This window comes from Drosophila teissieri, chromosome 2L (genome assembly GCF_016746235.2).
Source record: "Drosophila teissieri strain GT53w chromosome 2L, Prin_Dtei_1.1, whole genome shotgun sequence".
NCBI classification, from domain to species: Eukaryota; Metazoa; Arthropoda; class Insecta; order Diptera; family Drosophilidae; genus Drosophila; species Drosophila teissieri.
In genome coordinates, this window is record NC_053029.1 from 6,525,663 (window position 1) to 6,547,959 (window position 22,297).

General features: G+C 47.2%; 4 protein-coding genes across 4 annotated transcripts in view; 1 reads left to right on the forward strand and 3 right to left on the reverse strand.

Annotated features, from left to right (window-relative positions):
* Positions 1 to 687: 687 nt before the first annotated feature.
* LOC122626033 (neurotrimin-like) overlaps positions 688 to 22,297 on the reverse strand; it is a 29,748-nt gene continuing 8,138 nt past the window's right edge. Inside the window, exons 2-9 of the mRNA XM_043806137.1 lie at positions 16,742 to 16,848; positions 12,951 to 13,167; positions 8,043 to 8,201; positions 7,856 to 7,984; positions 7,641 to 7,791; positions 2,526 to 2,668; positions 1,004 to 1,168; positions 688 to 924 (exon numbers count right to left, since the gene is read on the reverse strand). Coding sequence (XP_043662072.1) covers positions 728 to 924; positions 1,004 to 1,168; positions 2,526 to 2,668; positions 7,641 to 7,791; positions 7,856 to 7,984; positions 8,043 to 8,201; positions 12,951 to 13,167; positions 16,742 to 16,848 — 1,268 coding nt within the window. The 3' untranslated portion in view covers positions 688 to 727. The remainder of the gene's footprint in view (positions 925 to 1,003; positions 1,169 to 2,525; positions 2,669 to 7,640; positions 7,792 to 7,855; positions 7,985 to 8,042; positions 8,202 to 12,950; positions 13,168 to 16,741; positions 16,849 to 22,297) is intronic.
* LOC122626031 (membrane metallo-endopeptidase-like 1) lies at positions 2,675 to 5,274 on the forward strand. Its single transcript, XM_043806135.1, has one exon. The coding sequence runs from the start codon at positions 3,185 to 3,187 to the stop codon at positions 5,246 to 5,248; it is 2,064 nt and encodes a 687-aa protein (XP_043662070.1). The 5' UTR covers positions 2,675 to 3,184; the 3' UTR covers positions 5,249 to 5,274.
* On the reverse strand, positions 5,340 to 7,493 carry LOC122626032 (neprilysin-4-like). Its single transcript, XM_043806136.1, has one exon. The coding sequence runs from the start codon at positions 7,467 to 7,469 to the stop codon at positions 5,502 to 5,504; it is 1,968 nt and encodes a 655-aa protein (XP_043662071.1). The 5' UTR covers positions 7,470 to 7,493; the 3' UTR covers positions 5,340 to 5,501.
* Positions 16,964 to 19,217, reverse strand: LOC122626035. The gene has a single exon (XM_043806138.1). It carries the CDS (start codon positions 19,069 to 19,071, stop codon positions 17,860 to 17,862), a length of 1,212 nt encoding a protein of 403 aa, XP_043662073.1. The 5' UTR covers positions 19,072 to 19,217; the 3' UTR covers positions 16,964 to 17,859.

Below are 22,297 nucleotides of genomic sequence, written 5' to 3' on the forward strand. Positions count from 1 at the left end.
TAATGGTTTTTGATTAATGCATTTTAGGTGCCTGTTTTGTTCAGAGTATTTAAGCCTTACTTTTTTCTGTTAAATATCTAGTTTTTGAATGGTTTGATGCCTACTCTCGTACAAATGAACATCCATTTCTAGTGCCTATAACGAGTACATAATTTACAATTGCATTCGGGCTTTATTCATGCATATACGCGTTTATTTACAGTTTGCTTGCAGGTGAGTGCTCGCTTTTTAACAATTTGGCATCATTTGAAGGGTATATTTGTTCACTTGTTTATGTAAATTAATTGATTTTATATCTAACTAACCAGGGATTTATGTGTTTTGGTTTGCTTTGTCGCTGCTGCAATGCTTTTTGCTACATTCCTCGTATACCCTTACCGATAGATGTGAACTGATTAGTAGTTGTGAACCAACCGAATGTGTAGAAAATATTTAAGAGTGCTTCCGAACGAGTTGCAAACTAAAATGTGCGAGGTTCATTAATTTGGTAGCTTTGTTTGCCTAAAAACATGCTGTGGTTTTCGGCACCAAACGTAATCAAATATTAATGGGCTGCAGTGGGAGTTTTGGGGGCAAACCAAAGCGTGACTTCGTTAACGTTTGTAAATTGCAATTCGCTTAATTAATTACACTGTTGCTATGGCTAATCGTATGCATCGACTTCGTACACCTTTCATTTCGACTGTTTTGTAATGGCACTTTATTAATATGAAATCGCACATAATTCTCAACCACATGAGTGCCTCGCCAGCAGCGCGAGCAGCGCAAGGATCCCGCGGATGAGGGGCCAACTGGAGGCCACTAGGATGCCATGGCTCCCACTGCTCTTGCCCTTGGACCAGTCGAATCCCTTGGGACTGCTGCCCGTCAGCTTCTGCTTCGACTTGTCAATCTCGTTCAGATTCGATAGGTATTTACTGCTCGCTGCAACAGATAGACAAAATGTGCAACGTTTTCATTCAACACCAAACATCAACATCCTCTGCATTTCGGCACTACTCACATTTGCCGGACGCAATCACCGAATTTGTGGGTCCTTCGCCCACAATGCCAATGCCATTCAGGGGCGTGTTCATGTAGCCGTCCAGCGCGATTTCCGCCGCGGTTGTTGTTGTCCGCCGCAGCGTTGTGGTTGTGGGCGGCGGTTGTGTTGTCGGCGGACTGGACACTACACCGAGAAAAATAAGGGGTGCATAACCGTTAGAAATGGTTCAACAAAAAGGAGCTGTCGCATTAGCATAAAGGAAAGTAACTTTACATGTTCTTTAAAAAGTAACAAAATAAAAAGGCACTTATTAAAAATTTAGAAAAGTGTAAACTAAATTAGCATTATTTGCATTATTTGAGCACATTTCTGCCAGTGTAGTAATTAAAATAAAGGGTAAATGCGTAGTGTCTGGGCCAAAACAGATCCAGGATAAAAGTGGACTGCTCAATCGGAAACAATCCATAAACAACTTAAATTAACTGTGAGTTATAAGCCAGTTGTGCCTCCCCATCAGTGCCAAAGTCCTGCTCGATTTCTAAACAGATATTTTCGGTTTCCCAGCCGAATTGTCTTCACTTATCAGCCATCGTAAATTCAGTGGCATCCCTTTTGCCATCGCCGCTACTCTCCTTCCCCGATTCTTTTCAATTTCTTGGCCATTCCCCGGGGGATTCCCCACTCTCGACTCTGTTTCTCGGCTGACTGCCCTGCGCTGGCATTATTGAAGACAATTTGTAGAGGAAATTTATTGGGCTTGACACTTGGCCTTGTGCCTGGGCTGGGAATCACTGGGAAACTATACTCCAACTGCCGTGCCCGGTTGACGGCGCCTTTCTGCGACTACTGTATCGCCTCCTGACCACTCAATAAAATTGTCACAGGTTCATTGTTCTCATTGTCGCAGCTGCCCCTTCTATTATCGATGCGGCCATTGTTACCTTTAATTGGTAGAACGACACCCACTTTCCGATGGGCTGCAGCAGCCCATTGCCATTGTTGTGGCAGCAGAATGAAAACCGTGTATATATAAATTAAGTTGTCTTTTCACATTCGCCATTCTTGGTGGCGGTGGGCTTTCGTGGACCTCACCACCAACGAGCGGGCATTTTATTTTGTTTTATGAACTTTTGTAATCGGAATCGCTGCTGCCGAGCTGGGCTTTAATGGCCCAAACAGTGACTGGGGAGTAATTTAGCAAATTGACACAATATTGACACTTTATTGACCCTGCAGTGGCTCTAATTGCCGGTCGCGAGGATTGCGCATACGCCCCGATAACAGGAGCAAGAATAAAACGAGAAAAATTAAACATCATTACCTTATTAAATATATAAAAGTATTATAACTATTTATTTCCTTTTGTGAAGCCCCAAAAATCCAACAAAATGAAACTTCCACAACTGTCCCAGTTTCGAGTTTAAAGCCCCCCAAAAACTGGCGCCCATTTTCATTTACAGTGGGGCGTAGATATGCGTTTAGCTGCGACTGTGGCGCAATATCAAAGGGTATAAATAACACATATAGCCTAGTCACTTACTGTAGAGCTTTATGTTGCCGTCCATGTCGCCGCGAGGATTTTTGGCGACGCACTTGTAGTTGCCGTAGTCGCTGCTCTGGACGTTGGTAATCGTGAGCCGCATGGTCGCCTTGTACGAGGGATGGCCGGGAATGGTTTCGGTTCTGAAAGTGGAGAGGCGGAGGCATCAGCGTGAGGGAAGTTCAATGACAGCCATTGTGCTCGTTGTGGGTCAGTCCCACAACAGCCATTGCCCACAGCCCACAATCGGGTATCAAGGCCAAGGTGAAACTGATAAGCGCGCACTTATGTCTAATCAAAACGCGACCTAGCCGCCAGCGTACAGTGGCTTCAGGTGCTGAAGATCCAATCTAAAGTCAAATGATATTTTATCCTATGGCTTTCTATCTAGCTACTAAGAATGCGCCACCAAGTGCTATGAAGTACATCGAACTTTGACCTTTTGAAAACCATTTTAGTTACTTCACAGAAAAACAAGGCGAGCACAGCTTTGCTCTACATAAGAAAGGTCAAGTACTGGGTGTGTACATGTAGCTAGGAGCCACTGCTCCTCCCACGATGATGACTGACAGGCGATGGCCTGCTCTAGTCCGCAGTCGCCGCGATCCGGGTGAATCGCAGTTGCCGGCCAGTTGCAATTTGTCACAGTCGAAACCATCATGCTGAAGCTCAGCCTGGTGGCCTGGCTCATATTTTCGCTGGCCTGGCGCACCACGCCCACCGCCTGTCGCCAGACCAACGCCCCCCGGAGCGTGCAGGAAATGCTGGCCGAGCAGCTGCAGAGCTACATGGACACGAAGGCGCATCCCTGCGAGAACTTCTACCAGTACACCTGCGGCAACTGGCAGATCCAGCAGCAGGAGCAGCAGGAGCAGCACTCCCCGCGCGACCGGGATTGGACCAGGGATCGGCAGCGATACCAGGGTCAGCTGCTGCCCACCGATACCCTGGGCCTGATCGACCAATCCGTGAACCGCAAGCTGGAGCTGCTGCTGCGGCGCAGGAATGAGAGCTCCTCCGAGTCGGACTCCACACTTCTGGAGCAGATGCGACTCTACTACCGCTCGTGCAAACGCCTGAAGCCGTACAACCTGAAGAAGTACCTGCAGCTCCTGCCGCCCAGCAACTCCACCCAGTGGCCATCGGTGGGTCGCGGCTGGCGTCCGGAGCAGTTCGACTGGATAACCACCTTGGGGCGACTGCGTCTGCACGGACTGAACGGAGTGCTGCTGCGGGAGGAGGTCCTGCCGCGATGGGATGACGCGCGCAACTACAGCATCTATGTGAACAAGCCGAGTCGCCAGGAGACGCAGCCCACGGGTGAAGGAGCCATGATCGAGCTGCTCCTGGACATCGGCCAGACCAAGCGCACGGCCAACGCCTTGGCTCGTCAGGTGGACGACTTCGAGCGCAAGCTGCACCGCCTGCAGGAGCTGGAGGACGACGAAGGACCGCGGGAAATGCAGCTGGGCTACCTGGACTCGTACCTGCCTCAGCTACGTTGGCTGTCCTTTATGCGCCAGGTGCGCAGCGACTCCGAGCTGGATCTGCGCTCCACATTAATCATCGAGAATATCCCATACCTCCGGGCCCTCAGCGACCTGGTGGAATCGGAGAGCCCGGACACCGTCTGCAACTACATCATGCTCAAGTGGTTGGCCTTCCTGAAGCAACAGGGTCCTGCGGACATCTCGCGGGGTGAGTGCGTGGCCGCCCTCCGGAGGTCCATGCCACTGGCCAGTAGCTGGCTGGTGGGCCAGCAGTTCTCCGACCCGGCATCCGATACCCACGTACGCTCCCTGTTCCAGCGCTTGAAGGCGCGTTTTGGCCAGATCTTGGCTGAGAACCGGATGAGACTATCGCCACCTCTGGTGCACATCCTGCAGCAGAAGCTGCGCGCAGCACGCCTGCAGATGGGCTTCTTTCAGCCGGAGGATGTGGAGGACGTGGAGCAGTACCACGTGCGCGTCGACCTGAGCGGCCACTCCTTCTACGGCAACCAGCTGGTCCTGCTGCGCCAGCGCGTAGAGGCGAACCACGATCTGCTCTCCGTGAACGCGACAAGCTACGCCAATTCCACGGGCAGCAACTTGAGCTACCTGTCGGAGAGCTGGGAGGCCAGCAACTCGTCGCCCCTGTATGTGAGACCCCGGAATCTGGTCCTGGTGCCTCACGGTCTGCTCCAGCTGCCCATCTGGCATCGAAACATCAGCGCCCTGCAGCAGCACGCCGTTATGGGATTCGTGCTGGCCCACGAACTGGCGCACGGCTTCGACATGTCGGGCATGGACTACGATGGCCTGGGAAACATCATGGGACCCGTGGAGGAGATCGGCGCCAGTCGACAGTTTCGTCAGGGGCTGCAGTGTCTGCAGCAGCAGATGGCCACCGGCTCCAAGTGGATCGACGAGAAGCTGGCCGACTTTGTGGCCTTGCGGCTGGCGTATGAGACGTTCTTCGGGGTGCGGGACAAGCGGGAGCCGCGGGATCCGCTGATGCCGCAGTTCAGCCAGCGGCAGCTATTCTTCATCACCTTTGCCCAGTTCTTCTGCGGCCGGACACCAGTGCTCAGTCCGCGTTCCCAGTCGGAGGCACATCTGAAGCACGCCGCGGATGAGTTGCGTGTGATGCAGACGCTGGCCAACTTTGAGGAGTTCGCACGGGAGTTCGGGTGCGACAAGAAGGCCAAGATGCAGGCCAGCCAGCGGTGCCGCCTATGGTAGTGGTTCTCCCTCCATCTCAGGACATCGCAGGATCCAGTTATGAATAAATAGAATCTCAGCCAAGCAAGTGTGTTTTATGTGGCCGATGAGGTAGTGAACTTCAGATCCATTTAATTTATTGTTTGTTTCAGTTTTATACATTATTCGATTTTATTCAGCTTTATTATTCATGTCCAACGGGTATAAAAACATCCGATTCTCTGTTAATTGTGATAGTGTAGAACCACTTGAATCGGTTGGAACTTGAAACTAGTTACCACAGTTGGCACTTTTCGGACTGGTTACTCCTTGCTGGACAGCCATAGGCCTGGTGGAACGGAGCGAACCCATTGAGCATTTGCTGCAGACGCATCTGGTCGTTGTCGTGGTCAACGAAGTTCGTGGGATCGCCGTCTCCGCAGAAGAACTGCGCCAGATTGAGGAAGAAGATTTGTGGCGGCGGAATGGTGGTAAAGTCGGTTTGACTCCTTCGCAAGTTGTTCTGAAAGTAGGTGGAATAGACCAGATCCAGTCCGGCAATGTCTGCAATGCGCTCGTCCACATACTGGGTTTTGTTCTGGTTCAGGCACTGCACTCCCGCCTCGAACCGCGGTGAACTGGATATCTGCGGGTCAATTTCGTGTACGTTCCCGTAGCTGTCGAACTGCAGACCCATGGTGTCGACGGAGTGCATCAACTCGTGGGCAAGGACGAATCCCAGCAGGCTGTACTTGAATATGTCGTGGCTATCCGCCGCAAAGAATGGCTCCTGCAGAAGTCCGTGTGGCACCACGATGACGTTGTATCGCATCAGATAGTAGGGACTGGAGCTCATGGCCGAGCTGGGTTCCGCCAGGTAAAAGAACTCCCCGGGACTCGGAGCACGTTGGTCGAGATGTAACAGCTGCTTTCTGGTGCGGAACTCCAGCAGGTTAAGATGCTCCCGTGCGTAGTCAAAATCAGCGAGCGGAAACACAAGATCCTCATAGTGCCGACTGACAAAGCTACGATGGTCAAGTCCTCTTGGCATGTTCCCAATGTTGAGCACGACATGCTGTGCCTTTGTGGCCACCATACTGCTCTGCTCCCTGGTCAGCCCAAGGCGATTCTCACCGATTTGCAATAGAAAGTGCCGGCGCAACTGGTCAAAGATCTGCGTCACCTCCTGGGTGTACTGCTGCAGTGTCGCCGCGTCCAGGAAGCGCTCCTCGTAGAGCAGGTCCGATGCCAGGGTCATGGTGCGGCGCACATCCTTGACGCAATCGATGGGCTCACTGCTGTCCATGCTGTCATCCAGGAGATAGAGCACGAATCGGGTCATGATGTAGTAGGCCACCACCTCGGCGTCTGTGGAGTCCATCAGCCGCTTGAGGCCTTTGAAGTACTTTACATTTTGGGCCTGCACCAAGAGTTGATTTGAGACACTGTGGCCAACTATGGACTCGATGAAATCCTGCCATGCGTAGCCAGTTAGGTGCTCCCACTGGCGCAGAGTCCAAGTCTCGCTATTATCATCGTCGTCCACTTCGGTGAGGACCCGTATGGCGGACTCCAGCCTTCTGATCTTCCGCGCAAGGGGTATTGAGCTTTTTTTCGGCACACCCATGGCATTGAGAGTGGCGAGGGTATTGAGAAAGCTGTCCAGGTGCTGCGCGTTCCCTTCCAGACTGGGCATACTGATGTCCAGTCGGAAGTGGTCCCTATTCTTAACGCTTGGTAGGGCCAACACGTTCACCAGCACATTGGTAAACCCGTAGCGGTATAGGTGGCCCAGGGCCTGCATCCAATTGAAGTGATCCTTGGGCCAGGGCTCGCCGCGGGGTGCGAAGTGGGGCCAGGTGATTGCCTCGGCGGGAGAAGTTAGCCTAAGGTAGTGCTCCATCTTGCGTGTGCTCTGTGGCGCGTCACGGCAGGTTTGGTAGAAGCGCAGTGCCTTGGCCTCCACACTGGACTCGTTGAAGCCAGGTGACCGGGAGCGCTGCTGCAGTTCGTCCATTAGCTGGACTAGGTTTCCGTTCACCTTGTGGTCCAGCATCTGGGTGATCTCCGTGAAGGGATCGTCGATGTGGCGCGCCGCGTATCTGCCGCAGGCATGTTGGTAGTAGTTGTCGCACGCACTGGAATCCTCCTCCACGTAGCTGAGGATGTTGCTCATCAGCCGTGAGTTGGGATGTGACTCGGCATTCTGGGCTGTGGTAGCAGCGCAAATGGGAAAAATCAGCAGGCTGGCAATCCAGAACATTGTAGACAGCAAACTGAGCCGAGATCGCAGATTGCTGGGAGCGACTGGTCGCGAAACGTCGCCATATCAGCGGAATATACTGTGCCCACAGCTGACAGTTCACCCAAGAGATAACCCAGAACATCCTCAATCGATTGGTGAATAAACAATGGCACGATGACTTCAACTTACTTGTACTTCGATGACTCAGTGATCATTTGATCGTTTTCCCGCGTCCAATAGTTAAGTGATGTCGGATTCGCCTCGATGAAGCACTCCAGCGTGATGTTGAATCCAATGGGAATGCCCACCAGCTGATGCGGTATCCAGACCATTGGCGAAACTGGAGGGAAGAGTAAATGTCATTGTAGTAAAACCTAGCCAAGTAAGGATATCGATGGACTTACAGTCCACGCTGACTTTGATCCGCTTGGACACGCTGGGCGGCACTCCATTCGAGGCGATGCACAGATAGGCGCCCATGTGCAGTCGCGAAATGCGCTCCAGCTCCAGGGAGTCCGTCTCCAAGTCGTGCACTGCAAGGATTTCACGGTTTAGTGGCATCTCAAAGGCTGGCCAAAGGCTTGGACTCACCCTCGAGCGTCTTGTTGACAACGATTTTATTGCCGTCATCGCGTTTCCACTTGATGGTCGGCTCCGGACTACCTTTCGCCTTGCAGCGCAGCGTAACGTTATCGCCCTCGCGCACGATGATGTCACTGGAGGTCAGGGCGTCGTCTATATTGGGCGGCACTGTTGGAGAACCAGAGGGAGAGTGAGAGGGCACATTAGGGGAGTATTTCAGCCAAAACTACATGGAAACGTGCAAAGCTCGATTTAAATGCAAAGGACAGAAGTGAAAAGTTCCACTTTCATGGAAATGTCGCTGCCAAGAAAGCGGAAACCGATGGAAAACACTGCGACGACTACAGTGACTTGGGAATACCCTCTCCACGGGAAGCACTTGTAATGCGAGTAGCTAGTTGGTTGAAGATACCCAGACATGTCGGACTTGCCCAAAGGTAGTGGGAAAGCGGAAAAAAAGGAACATTTCACGCATTGTTGACTCCAATGCGCTCACTCCCCAGTGAGTGAGTTCTTGTTCTACTCACAGTCAGTGCGTAACTTTAAGCCTAATTAGCTTTGCATCCAGATTCAGACTCGAAGTCCGTTGCTCCTGGCGAAATAAGGAGTCATTCGGCTAATTCAAAAATCGATGCGGCAACCTTCATCAAGTTGTCATCGGTTTCACTTCCCATGCCATTCACTTTGTTTGAGGGATTTTTTCAATAGCTCGAGGAACTCTTTTGTATTTGGTCGAAAATCCCTGAAAATCTTTAATGAAAAATCTATGCAAATCACAACGGAGCGTGGAAAGGGTCGTGGAATGGACAGCCCTCTGGCAATGCACATTGATTAGCATTGACAGTGATTGAAACTTCAAATTCTGCATTTCTGGAGCTGCCTAATACATAAATTTTCCGATTTTCCAACATTTGATCGCTGGCAGTAATCCGTCGGGTAGTTTTCATGGGGGTCAAGGCCAGGTCTTCCATGGGAGGTCACGTATTTGCAGCGACCTGTCGCCATTCATTCTGAATTCGACAGCTAATCAATGGCAGTCCGGTCAGCAAATGTCTGGTTTTCGGCACACGTTTTTAATTGATGGAACTGGCGGCCATGGGGCAATATATATATGTTGTCCGCGTATCATTGTAGCGTCGGGATTAACATTAATAGCCGGCTTAACTTGTCGTCATAGAAAGTTGCCTTTCATAAGGAAATACCCCATGTTTCAACTTTTCTCATCCGAGAACTATGGTAACCGTAGGGGAAAAAAGCGTAATTAAAAGAACAAACTTTTGAAAAGTTTCGCCCTTTTACCTTTCTTTTCTCATGCCCAATAATGACCAAAAACTTTTTGCCCCAGCTTTATATCATGCTATTAATAAACGCTTGATGTGCTAATCGCCGGACAAACCAGGACAGAACCCGGACACAACCAGGATGAAAAAAGTGGCCCAACTTGGTGACCCGGCAGATGTTGCTCCCTTGCTTGTGACATATTAGTTTCTTATTGATATTTTTCACAGCTGCCGACGTTGCGGAAACTTTGGACCCTAAACCAAGAAACTTTTTCCTCGAGATACAAACATACATATGTACATGTAAGTGCATGTGAAATTTAATTAGTAGTGCAGTAGTGTTCTATTTTTTGCTTATTACATAATGCGCAAATTGGTGTTTTTGGCTTAGCACTTTTGATGACCATCACACGCTGTAAAATCTTTGTAAACTTTTTAATCGATGTGTTTGCCTGGAAAGTTTTTATTTATGTGCTTTTGCTGGCCATAATGACATTAGATAGGAATAATAAATTTTATTTTGACGTTTTTTATCTAGAATTAGCTTTATTTATTGATCGTTTCTAATCATTGGAATGTTATATCTTTGGGCTTTGCTATGCAGTCGCAACTTCAATTAGACAAAGGAAATGTCCATTAGAAACTGTTGCCTACTTTTTGGCGCACAATTTAGCGGCTATTCCCATTATTTGTTGCCTTAGCACATTGTGATATTGCTTCTGCCCCGCGCCGATGTCAACAAAATAATTGAATTTAATAAATGGCCTCATTATGTGAACATAAATGAGAATATATGTATGCGGCAGCCGCGCTGAATACACCCAGTGTCCACATCCACATCCACATCCTAGTCCTCGTCCTCATTCTCGTCCAGCTCGTAATTGTTGGTGTTTGTTATTTCGCTACGGTTACAAGCTGCATTTGCTGCTACTTTCGCAATGTGCGGTAATTTGGCGGGAGGAGCAGGGGAGCAGCTATGGGGGTCCTGCTCCTGGTACTGGTCCTGCTCCTGCTCCTGCTCCTCCGTGCCCAGTTTGCGTCAGGCGGCACAGCATCAGAGGATGGACAACAGCAGGCTGCCATCGGCATCACCATCGCCATCGCCATCGCCGGCGCATTTAAATGCATTCTGTGTGCATGGGCCATAAATTCGGACGCATTTAATGTTTGTTTTTGCATGCTCAAGCCACAAATTTCTGCGTAGCCTCCGTGATGTCTGTGGATTTTATTCCGCGCATTGCATTCGAGTCAGCAAATTAAATTCACAAATGTTGCACTACCCAAAAATGAATTTATTTATTTACTCATTTGCCCGACAACGTTTTCAGGTTTGTTTTCCCATCTACGCAGCACAAATGCAACATTTTAATTTCGTTTTATGTTTGTCGCTAAATGTAATTAAGAGCATGTTATGTTTTTATTGCGTTTTTCTTTCGCAATTATACCTGTTACTACAGGCAGTATGCTGCTTTTTTTGATAAGTACGTGAAATGGCAAAGAAAAAGGTTTTCCAAACCAATATAATAGGGTAAAGTTTTGTTAGAAATAAGTTGCCAAAGTAACAGAACAAAAGTCAAAAGAACAGTTTACAGAGTAGCAGGTATCTGGTAGTCGAGTTGCTGAAACCTAAACGTTCCTCTTGTTTAGTTCTGTTAAATCGACGTGCGCTGCGTGGTGTTTCCGATTTTCATTTAGACCAGTGCGCACCATTTAGTTTCGGAGCAATTAATTCGATTTGTTATGTAAATGAAAACTGTTTGATTTCATTTGAATGATGCAATATGCGCTCTTTTATGGACCCATTTTTGGCCAATTGACGACACAATATTGGCGCCATCTTAGTGAGCTACAGGAAGTACAGCTTATGAAGCCAAAGGCCTACAACCTGTCTATTAAGCCTGTCTATGGCCTGAAAAGCTCTGAACAGACAATTGTTTCCGCCATTCTTGCGGCTTAATGCCTTATGCCTTTTAAAAAGTCGTTAAGCAGGCGACGGCGCTGTAAAATGCTCATATAACACGCAGCACGCGTCTTGGCCATTTGATGCGGCGTGACCAGAGCGACTGTAACTGTTAACAATTTTTTCCGGTTAACCCTTTTTGGCCAACGTTGTCGTTGGCGCAATTTTTTGTGTCTTTTTCGCCGCACTCACACACTCACGCACGTTATCGTCCACACAGATACAGCACACACACATATGTATGCACATATTCTTGCCACATGCTGATGTGGCAAAAGTTCTGGGCCGGCAAAAATGCAAGGCAAATTTACCAGCAGCAAAAAATGAAAAAGTAAAACACAAAAAATGCAACTATGACAGCTCTGGTCGCTCTGCACAGAGCCAACAAAACGAGCCGCAAATGTGGAAGGCTTGACCAAAAAAAAATGCTTGAAATATGCCGCAGCCATTTTTATACCTGCAAAAGTTTTAAGGGCGTACGCCGCATGAACCCCAATATGCGATTTAAATTGGCCTGGGAAATTAGGCTTAACAAAGTTTCATTACTTTGCACATGCAAAAAACAGAGAATGGGATCAACTGAAATCTGGCTTATACTTGGATGTTGCACTTTTAATTTGTCAACGAGATTTAACCGAATTGAATTGGGATTACCGTCTCATGTGTTTTTTGAAAAATGGCCCTACGAACTTACTGAACTTTGTTGCGTTTAGGTAAGTGGCTTATTCTATAGAGTACTATTTGTGTAAAAATAATATTAAATAGTACTAAACTGAATAATATACATATATTTGTTTAAGGTCGCCTAGTGGTCTACCATTTAAACAATTTCAAGGTGAGTCCTTACATTTAAAATTAAAAATTTAAAGTAGGCCAAGCTTGTACAGAAAGCTACCTCTCTTACGTTAAACGAAAAAATACAAGGAGAAATCAGAAGCATTCATTAAGTTTCAGTAATGGGTGTTTCCAGTCACGACAGAGAGACTTCTCCTTCAGAAAGGACCTAAGCCCAAAACCCACTATGTGCAGCATATGTGTCCTTGCATTTCCATGCGATGTCTGTGTCTGTTTCTCTTCCTGTGTCTGTGACTGCGTCTGTGTCTGCGTGTGTCCCTCGTGTCGGTATGTGTTGCCACTGTGGCACTCTGGGCTCAAACTGTTGCACGGACTGCCTGCTGATTCTCCCCGTCCATTTCACTTCATCGTCCGTTGCCATTTGTTTGCGCACATATTTTTCAAGTTTTGCCACAAAAACTGATTTATGCGAATGGACCGAAGCACGCCCATTCGACCCTGCAGGAGGCAATAAAGGCTTCTGTGGAATAGGATGTGGACGTGGACGTGGACATGGACATGGACTGTGCCCCAGTGCCGTTCGGTAGCCGGATGATGTTGATTTGTCAACTTGAAAGGCGGAACTTGTTCGAAAATTCCAGCACTTCCTTGTAGTTTGTCCGTTCCTTTCAAAGATCTTAATCATTTTATTGGTTCTAAATATTGGTTGCTATGTAATTATTTATTATCTTCTCACGCTCTAGCCGAGTTATGGATCCAAACACCAGTTCTCAAAGGTAGCGTAGGATCGGAGAGACTGGTAAACTAATATCCTTCGACAGATTTGGCAAATGAAATGCAAAATGCAAAGGACGAAGCGGTGCAATGCCAGTCAAGACTTACCCACTACTTTGACAAATCCATACTGGGTCTTGGCCGTAACCGTATTGATTTGGCACATGTATCGGCCCCTGTCCTCCTCCTGGACATTGTTGATATGCAGGAACCAGGTGCGGTGCTTGTCGTGCTTATCGTGGGTGACACTAATCCTCGGATTACGCGTTATCACGTGGTTGTGAACTGTAAGAATGGCCGACTGCTCGAAGTGCATCCACGCAACCTGGAAAACAAAAAAAAAAACCTTAATTATTCAAGCCGCTGATATGGACCAAGTTATGATCGATGTCCACCAACTGCGGCATCTTTGCCGAACACATGTACATACATATGAGTGGGTCATTTGACGACAAGCTGTCAACGGTTTTATTGGCCAAACTTTGGGCCATCATCATCAATTTCAATGAAGGATTAACGACCGCATTCGGCTCTAAACTTCTTCCACATGTCACAGCCGATGCGGAGACCATCGTGTAACCTCCAGCAAGGGATGCCAGGCTGGGCATCCCACTCACCCACACGCTTATGCAACATCAATAGTTTGCTTTTCCCGTCCAACAGATGGCGGGGCAGGGGCTGAGAACAACAAGCAATTTATGCAAATATAAGCACCCAACGCATTGGCTGAGACATGCGGAGCGCGAGCGCGGGTAACAAAGAAGGTCGATGCCATTTCAATGATAAATTCCAAAGAAGTGTCAGGGAATCCATGGTAATGGTGGGCGCCGCTCGCCCAGTGGCGTCGGCGAAGGGGGATTGAATGAAATATCCCGAAACGCTGCACTATCAACATCAAGCGAGGGGCGCCACAGGAGGAGAAGCATCCAAGAAGGATTGTGACTGGCAAACGTGGACTGATATCGGTTAATTTTTCAACGTCTGCCAGGGAAAACGTGCAGCCCCATAGACGCGATGAGCGGGAATCGGAGACAAGACGACGTGGCGAGGAAGTCGCCATCAAATTTGCTTATTTTACATTTCGGCGCCGTTGACTTTGGCATATTAAAAGTCAGGACTGCAAATGCTAGTTTTGCGATGCTGTTGCTCAAAGTAGAATCGAATGGAAGAATTAATGTGGCCACGTTTATCAGCCAGGCGGTAAGATAGTGGACTTAAAATCAATAGAAATGAATTGGTGAGTGGATTAAAGTTATTAGAAAGTTTGCTTTAAGTTGCAGCCAGCAAATTCTGCTTGAGTTTGCAAGAATATTTTAAACTTATTATTATAAGCTTATGCTTAACGCCATTTCAACAAATTTAATTAGACGCCATGTTAGGCCATCAAAAGTTCCCCACCATCCTCCTAGAGGAAGGCGCAGCCATAGTGCGACTCTTGACCAAATTATTTTACGATTTTCGAGTAAAAGTCAAGGCAATGTAGACTTTTGGGCGGTGCGGTTTGTGTAACAGTGCGACTTTTAAAAGTCTTCTCCTCAAGCCGAGCACCAGCTGCCATTAAAATTTCACGCATATTTTAGTCCATTTATGGCCACCAAATGGCATGAGCCGTGCCCAGAAGATTACTATTAGTGGCACCAGCACTTATGCTGGTCCCAATTTGAAAGTTTTGCTAATTTGAGTTACACGGTCATTGCCATATGTATGCAAAATAGTATTCGTAAGATTGGGTGGGCTGGCATCACTTGAATATGCAACGGACAGACGGACTTACGGACAGACGTACGGACAGACTTACGGACAGACGTAGGGACAGACTTACGGACGGACAAAAGAGAGGACAAACGGATATCGCGTAAACTAAAATCTCTACATCTATCCTTTGTAAAAGGTGAGAGTTTGGAAAAGCTATATTTGGTTTACTAAGCAAGCCCATCGTAAGTGAATACACCCCGCCACTGTGCCACCACATATTTCACTTAAAGCAGAGCAGCTGAATGTCCACGAGCTCCATTAAAGCAGTTTTTTATTTGGGAAGAGCTGCAAGCTCTCTTGTGTTTATCTTCATTTTCATGGAGCAGAAGCTTTCACTTGTCTCAGACACATGCTGATGGCTCGATTCGATAGAAGCCGACAAACAAAATGACCAATTCGCAATTTGCGTAATGGCACAACTCTTGCCAGCCCCTCAAAAATGCTTTGCCGCTAGCCGACGACGCCTGCCATAGAAAATACTAAATGAAGTCATAAAATTTAAAGTAAAAACTAAAAAAGAAAACAAGTAGAAAAACTTGTAGCCGGAGCAAAAATAAACAAACTTTATTATGCCTGAAAATGTTTATGTTCTGTGGGGGCGGCGGAGTGGGAGGAGTTGAAAGTGGGGCCAAGCAACAACATAAACAAAGTAAACTTATGCTCATGTTACTGGCATTGTTGTTAGTTCGGCTCTGTGTGTGCGAGTTTTTCGACTGTTTGTGTAGGCGTTTAAAATTGAAATGCAAACAAGGACAATACGTAGTGCTGTGGGAAATGGGAAAACGGGAAAATGGGGAAATGTGTATGGGTATGGGTATGGGTAGCTAAAGGGCTTCAGCTAATAAAAACCTACTTGCTCGACATTAACAATTTGGGGGTAAACGTGTGAAAAAAGCGCTTATGAACTACGCGAGTTAATTTGCACGCAGCTCAAATATTTGGCAGCACAAGAAGTACTGAAAGTTTTTCAAACACAAAGGATAACGAAGTGGGTATGCCCTATCTAAATTGCTATAAAATCTATAAGCCTTATTTTTTCAGAGTGTAGACTTGTCTGGGCCAAAACGGAAATATTTCATAAATATATTATATATACAAAAACCGTGATTTTAAGCCAATATTGAATAACTAAAAAGTATAATAAATGTATTTTCTTTGTTGTACATCTGAATTATTCCGAAAACCACTTGCACAATAGATATTTGTTCAGTACATCGATAAACAATTTTTCATTGGAACATTAAACTGCGTGTTTGCTGTTAATACGTGGTCTTTTTTGAGTGGCCAGTTTGGTGGAAAAGTGGTTATACCCGCTGAGGGCTTTAAAATCAATTCCCCGGCAACCTGACTGTTTGTGCTAAAGCCAATGTGGCGTTGCGATGGGCGAGATGGGCGAAATGGGTGAGATGGGTGGCCCACCCACTCGCTAGGCAACTATTTTGCATGCAAAGTCACGTTTTATTGCAGCTACAAGCGGTCCTCGCTGGTTAACTTTTGAGCTTACCTGAGGCCAATGAGGATAGCACCTGGAGATGAATGGCTGGGCGGGCGGAGGTGGGCGTAGTTTGTGCGGTAATGGGTGGTTGTGGGGGGTTGTGGGGGGTTGTGGGTGGTTTTGGGTGGCAGTGGGTGTTTGTGGGTGGTGGGGGCGAGGGTCGCACATGCCGAACTTAAGAGACATAAAAATTATTACAAGCCGAGTGTCGAGGCGAAAGTCGAGAATAAAATTTATGCACGTTTCGGTCGCACGCACATTATGGAAATTCAATTGGATGCAAATTTAAATTGTCGGCTGAGCCACAAGTCACAGCAATGCGATGCGTTGCGATGCGATGCGGTGCGGTGCGGTGGATTCTTCTAGGAACGCCGAGTGGCGCCCAAAAGTGTGCACCACACAATGAATATTGATCAGCTGGATGGAGCAGTGTCCAGTTCGCAATAGTGCCACACCCAAAAAAACCACTCAAATCGATTGGCAGTGGAACATTTATTTCAGCGCAAACCAAAAGTCTCTGCGAAAGTTGACTTCGTTTTGTTAACCTTATGGACTTTATGCATTTCGGTTTGAAAAGCCAAATGCTACATATTTTATTTAAGTTTTCATAAAGTACAAATCTTCAAAATTGTTGATTATCTGGTCTTACCTTATAGGTTCCGAGGTTCTTGACAGAGCAAGCTAATTTTACGTTTCGCCCCGCGGGCACAGTGATATTCTCTATCACATCCGTGAACTCGGGATCTTCGCTGATGACTGCAAATGAAATGAAAAAGGTAAAATAGATTAAGCCACATAATAGATTTTCAAGAAATATAAAAGCTATATTCTTATTCGTTCTATATTTTTATTGAGAAGAAGTATCTTAATTATAGTCAGATATTTTTGACGATTTTTTGGTTGCAATGAAAACAGATTGAACTTGACATTGTGCTGTAACATTTTCCGAATATCGAGTTGCGCACTTGGTTTTTGGTCGCATAAAAGCTATTGTGTGACCACCACAAAACAGCTGCATAACAGAGCAACCCCCTTGTGTCCAATTTGGCACGGCTATCCCCTCATGTCATCGCTTCTCTGACGGCTAACTGCGCCACGGAAACTTCTGCTGCACCGGCAACTCATTTAAGTTCTAATCACCTGCAACGACGACAATTAATTAGCTGGCTTTGGCCAACGACAGCGGCAGCAGCAGTCATTAGTCTGAAGGCCCATCGGTACCACAGGGGAGCCAGGGAACTGCAGCTTCAGCTTCAGATGGATCAGGAGCAGGAGCAGCGCAGCAGCTGAATCCTTGGAGCACTGGCAGCATCAGATAAACAAGGACAAGCGCTGGAGAAGCAACACCAGGAGCAGCAACACTAACGGCAACATCTGCATAATGCGGCAAAAGGAAGTTCCTGTCCGCTCAACCTGAAGATGTGGAAAGGTGTTCCTGGACGATACTTAAGCGAAATCAGATGCGGCAGACGGATATTAAAAGCAGCCGACAACCGCAGGAACTGGGAAAATGTAATTATCTTGTGAAACTTGTCCTTTCGAACTCTGTCACTTGCAGACCAGGCAGCCGCTGTCTTCAATAAAAGGCATTCTCATATGGAACTATGTGGTAAAATGTATGGAACTATATGGTAAAATGTATGAAGCTATATGGTAAACTGTATGGAACTTTATAGTAAAATGTATGGAACCATATAGTAAAATGTATGAAACCGCCAGCATTTAAGACGCACAGATGGGTGTATTATAATGTTAAAGGACTAAGGCTCATCTTAGCTCGTTGCACTTGTCCCGGATCATGTTGAAGGTGACCGTGCCGACGCTTTGGGCGGCGTTGTGGAGCAGCTCAAAGATGTGCCTATTGCGCTGGCCCTGCTCCACGGTCCGCTCGTGCAAGCGACGCAGTGCGTCCGAGTAGGCGGTGTACTTGGCCTCGCAATCCGTGTCCAGCTTGAAGGCCTGGTACAGCTGCTGCAGATCGTAGAGTTGGCGGGCGGTCTCGTCGTAGAGGAGACTGGGTGACTGTGGTAGCAGTTGATCCCAGTGCTCGTGCACCAGGTCTATGAATTCAAAGTTGCTGAAGAGAAAGATGACGAACAGGTCCAGTCCCTTGGTCCGCAGCTGCGTGAGTAGGTGTTCGGTGATGTGCTCGCTGCTCGACGTGTCCCGCATATCCTCGTAATCCGTGCGCAAATGGGTCTCCAGGTACGCGTACACAAGCTGCCGTTTCTCGAAGAAGTCCGCTGTGGCAAGCATGGCGTCCAGCTGCTGCAGCATCTTGTCCAGCTTGGCAGTGCTGCCGGCCAGATCCGCATGGTCGCCGTCGATGATGTCCTGCAGCAGGGAGCGCAGGATGTGCAGGTAGTTGTCGATGATTTCGGCGCCCGACAACTTGACTCGCTCGTACAGCTGCGCCCCAAACTCATTGAGATCCAAGCCGGTGGCGTTGACCTCCTTCTTGGTCAGGTTGAGCTGCTCCAATGCGGCGCCGACTGTCTGTTCGTTGATCAGACGACTCCCTTGATGATGTGGAGCCGGGCGGTCGAGCTGCTGGCAGAGGCGGTACATGCGCATCATGCGTATCTCTTGTGTGCTGGTCTCCTCAGCCGCCCGCAGCGTGGATCTCAGTCGGTTGAGGAAGACCAGGTTCCGCAGCACGATGGTGTACTCCATGTCGGTGTCCAGGTGGGGTCGCACATCCAGCAGCTGCTTGATGAGCGTCACCTTCGCTTGGATCTTCGGCGTGGCACGCGCTGCACTCAGCTGTTCTGTATAGTTGGCATTCCTGGGAATGCGCCCCAGACGATCCAGGTAATCGTTGAGACTCGGCTCAGTCCGCTGTTGCAGCAGGTCGCCTAATTCGCGCAGCAGCTCCAGCTGGAAGTCCTTCACAGCAATATCCAGCTGGGGAGCCACATGCTCCGCCTGCATGAGCGGCAGAAGGCACATGCACACAAGTGGCAGCCACATCGAGATCATCGTCTTAGAGGCAACTGGCGCCAACTGACTGATGGAAGGAACTGCGTTGTTGTCGCCTAGTCGCCCACCAGTTGGCTGATTAGACGAAGGGGCTTAGATTGGGGTCAGTCAGTGATGCGGTTAATCCGTCTGATATTCCAAGCCGACTACTGACGATTAACCAGTGCTCAAGCGAACTGTGCTCAGTTCGACTGCCTTATCGCTACTAAGCTTGCACTGAGAGAAATAGTGTGCAAACCAAGTTTCTGCTTATAATCATACGCAAGTTACGTATTTAAAGAATATAAAAGAAGAAGTGGCGCGCTGATTACAATTCCTCTGGCGAAAAAACCCGCCAATTTAACGCATAACTTTTTATTTGATAGTAATGCCATTCACCAGTTATACAGAATAGTACTCGCTGGTACTAATGCCTTTTCGCCGAACAATGCTATTGAATGAATGAATCGATACGCTGGAACCTGGTGGCCGTGCAGGAGTGCCACTCCGGTTGCCACTGCAAATGGCCAGGACATTGGAACCCCCACAATGTATCAAATAGTCGGTGGTGCTTTCCAATTTGTCTATGTGGGCAATTGTTGACCGAACTCAAACTGAGCGCGTGTGCGGGATACGTATCACAAGTTAGCTTAAAGTTGCAGACGGCTGCCATTTGGCCATTTGACGACAGAACTTCGGCGGAATCCCAAATGCGATGTGGCACGAATCCACGTGGATTCGAAGCCAGTGATGCTCGTCATTCTTCACTCTTTGGCGCAGCTTGATTGAAGTTCATCAAATCGATTGAGGTCGTGGCGCACTTTCCTTTTATTGACTTTCGAGGAAAACATTTAACTTCGATTTCTTTTGACAATTTTATGCATTAGCCTTGCATATTCAATCAAAGGGTATCTGCCACCGCATGGTGGCCAACACCTTTTAAGACGAGTTCCAAAACGCAACAATGACCGTGGAAACGGTTTGGCAAAGAGCGTAAAAGAGGGAAAAAATGGCTGAGAAAAAAAAAAAGAAAGGCGCACCGATAAAGTTTTTAGAAAAAATGAAAGAAATGAAAGAAAAAAGAAAGGATACCGAAAACCTGAAAAGAAATTTTCCAACAATTGCACAATTGGCATGGGCAACGCATTCGCTTCAATGGCGAACGACCAAGACACTTTGATTCAAACTGCGGCCAAGGACAAAGGATTTCAGCAGGACGAGCGCCGAGGAGTCATGAGCAAGGAAAGGCTATCCTCCATATTTCTGGCACTTAAGTGACAAAATCTATTCACAGGCAAGTCATCTGGTTAGGGTATCTACTAGCCCATGGAGCTTTGCCCCGGTCACTCATGGTCATTTTATTCTTATACTTTTCCGCCAGTGATGCCTTTGACTAAAACTTTGCCACTTTTTCCATCATAGCCGGCAGTTTCTCTTCTTTTTTTTTTTTGTGTGTTTTTTTCGGTAACAAAGCCGAAACAAAACTTTCCATCGCTTTGGCAGACGGGTGGAAATTCTCGCTGGCCAGGGGCGTGAAAAGCGCTAAAAGCGTTTTAATGATTTTAAAGGAGTTAAACTTTTGTTTTTTTCAAAACATTTCTTCTGCGTTTCCTTCTTTGTCCGAACAATTTCCACATCTTTTTGAACAATTGTTCTGGTTGTACTGTGCTTTGATTTTATCGCTCAACCCGCGCCAGTTACATTCTAAGTCGTCTTCTTTTATTTAAATAAATACACGGTACTCCTGGGGTCAAAGGGTATGGATATACTTAAGTCTAATAAAATAGAAAACCAAATAGAGAGAGTGATTACTGTACAGATTTCTAAGCTTGGGTTTAAGGTCTCAAAGAAACCTCTTTTTACTACAGACGTGATCAAGGCTCCAAGATTATACAGGATTTAAAGGAAATGTATCTTTAGATTTTACGATTTTACATCTACATTTTCTCAGTGCATTTATCTGTTCTTCTATTCTGCCTCATTGTTTACTCAACTTGACAGATAAAGTAAAGGCTTGTGGGGCCAATAGAAAGCATCGCACTTACATATATTTATCAAGTGTGCATTTTTCATCTCAGAATTAAAGTTTAAGCTTTAAAGTACAAGCTCAGTATGGAAAAAAGAAGGCATTCTAGCGATAGAGGCACTCTATCAACTTCACTGGGTTCGAACACACGGAGGGTAATAGTGTTAATACATTTAGAGACATGTCGACCAGGTAAAAGGAGCAAGTATCTTAGTATCTGACATGACTGCTGCATCTCGGTTAGAGGCTGCATTGTTCCGCAAACTGAGGACTCCTCTAGCCTGCGTTTTCCAGTCCAAGTGCAGTATAGTCCGAGAAAAGCGGGGAAAAGCTATAAGGAGATGGAGTCTTGGGGCACGGGGAGAGTTCAATCAAGCAAATGTAATTCTGCCCCGGCTGCCAATTGCAGCCGGGAGCACAAACAACAACGATTGAATGGGGAGCACTGACAGTTTGACTGGGTGAATGAGTGACATAGGTATGTGTTCTTAAAGCCGATTCTGTTGTGTTTGTCGTCACACATGATGTTTTAGGTTGGAGTGCGCTTGCAGCCAAGAAAAAGGTAAATTTGAAAAGTGGACTATATAAACAGGGTACGAATAACTGCCAAGCCAAACAGACAAAAGTTGCAACAGACGGATACACAAGGATAGTCACAATATTTGTTTATGAACAACCCTTAACTATGATCAATGTCGCAGGCTCATACTGTGCAGGCAATAAAAGGGTATACTGCATTCGTTGCATTGAAGAGTAGAGAGCCTATATATGTGCATGCACACTATAGGTAAGCAAAGTCAGGAACTGCTCATGCAGAAATGCGCATAACTGCCTTGCAGACAGAGATTCACCTTCACACAAATGCGAAAGTTTAAGTAGCCCCCAGCCATTCTGGGGCGCCGAAGAATGAGCCCCTGCCATCGGACTCCATCAGGCACTAAGTACTGCTCTATTAACCAAGAATCAACAACAACAGCAGCAGACGGTCCTAACTGCCATTCTACGATTCGACAGCAGGGAAAGCAGGGAGTCCTCTGGAAACAGGACGTTTGCAAACAGGCTGCCTCGCAGGACCTTCTCTTAATCATGCACTTTGTGCCGCACTCCATAGCCACACAGAATTGATTGGCCTGTGTGTGTACTCGATAATAATTATAGGGCCTAAGTAGGTTTAGAACAGCTAATGGCCAATGTCTCTGCCTGTTTGCTTAGTTCTGCACA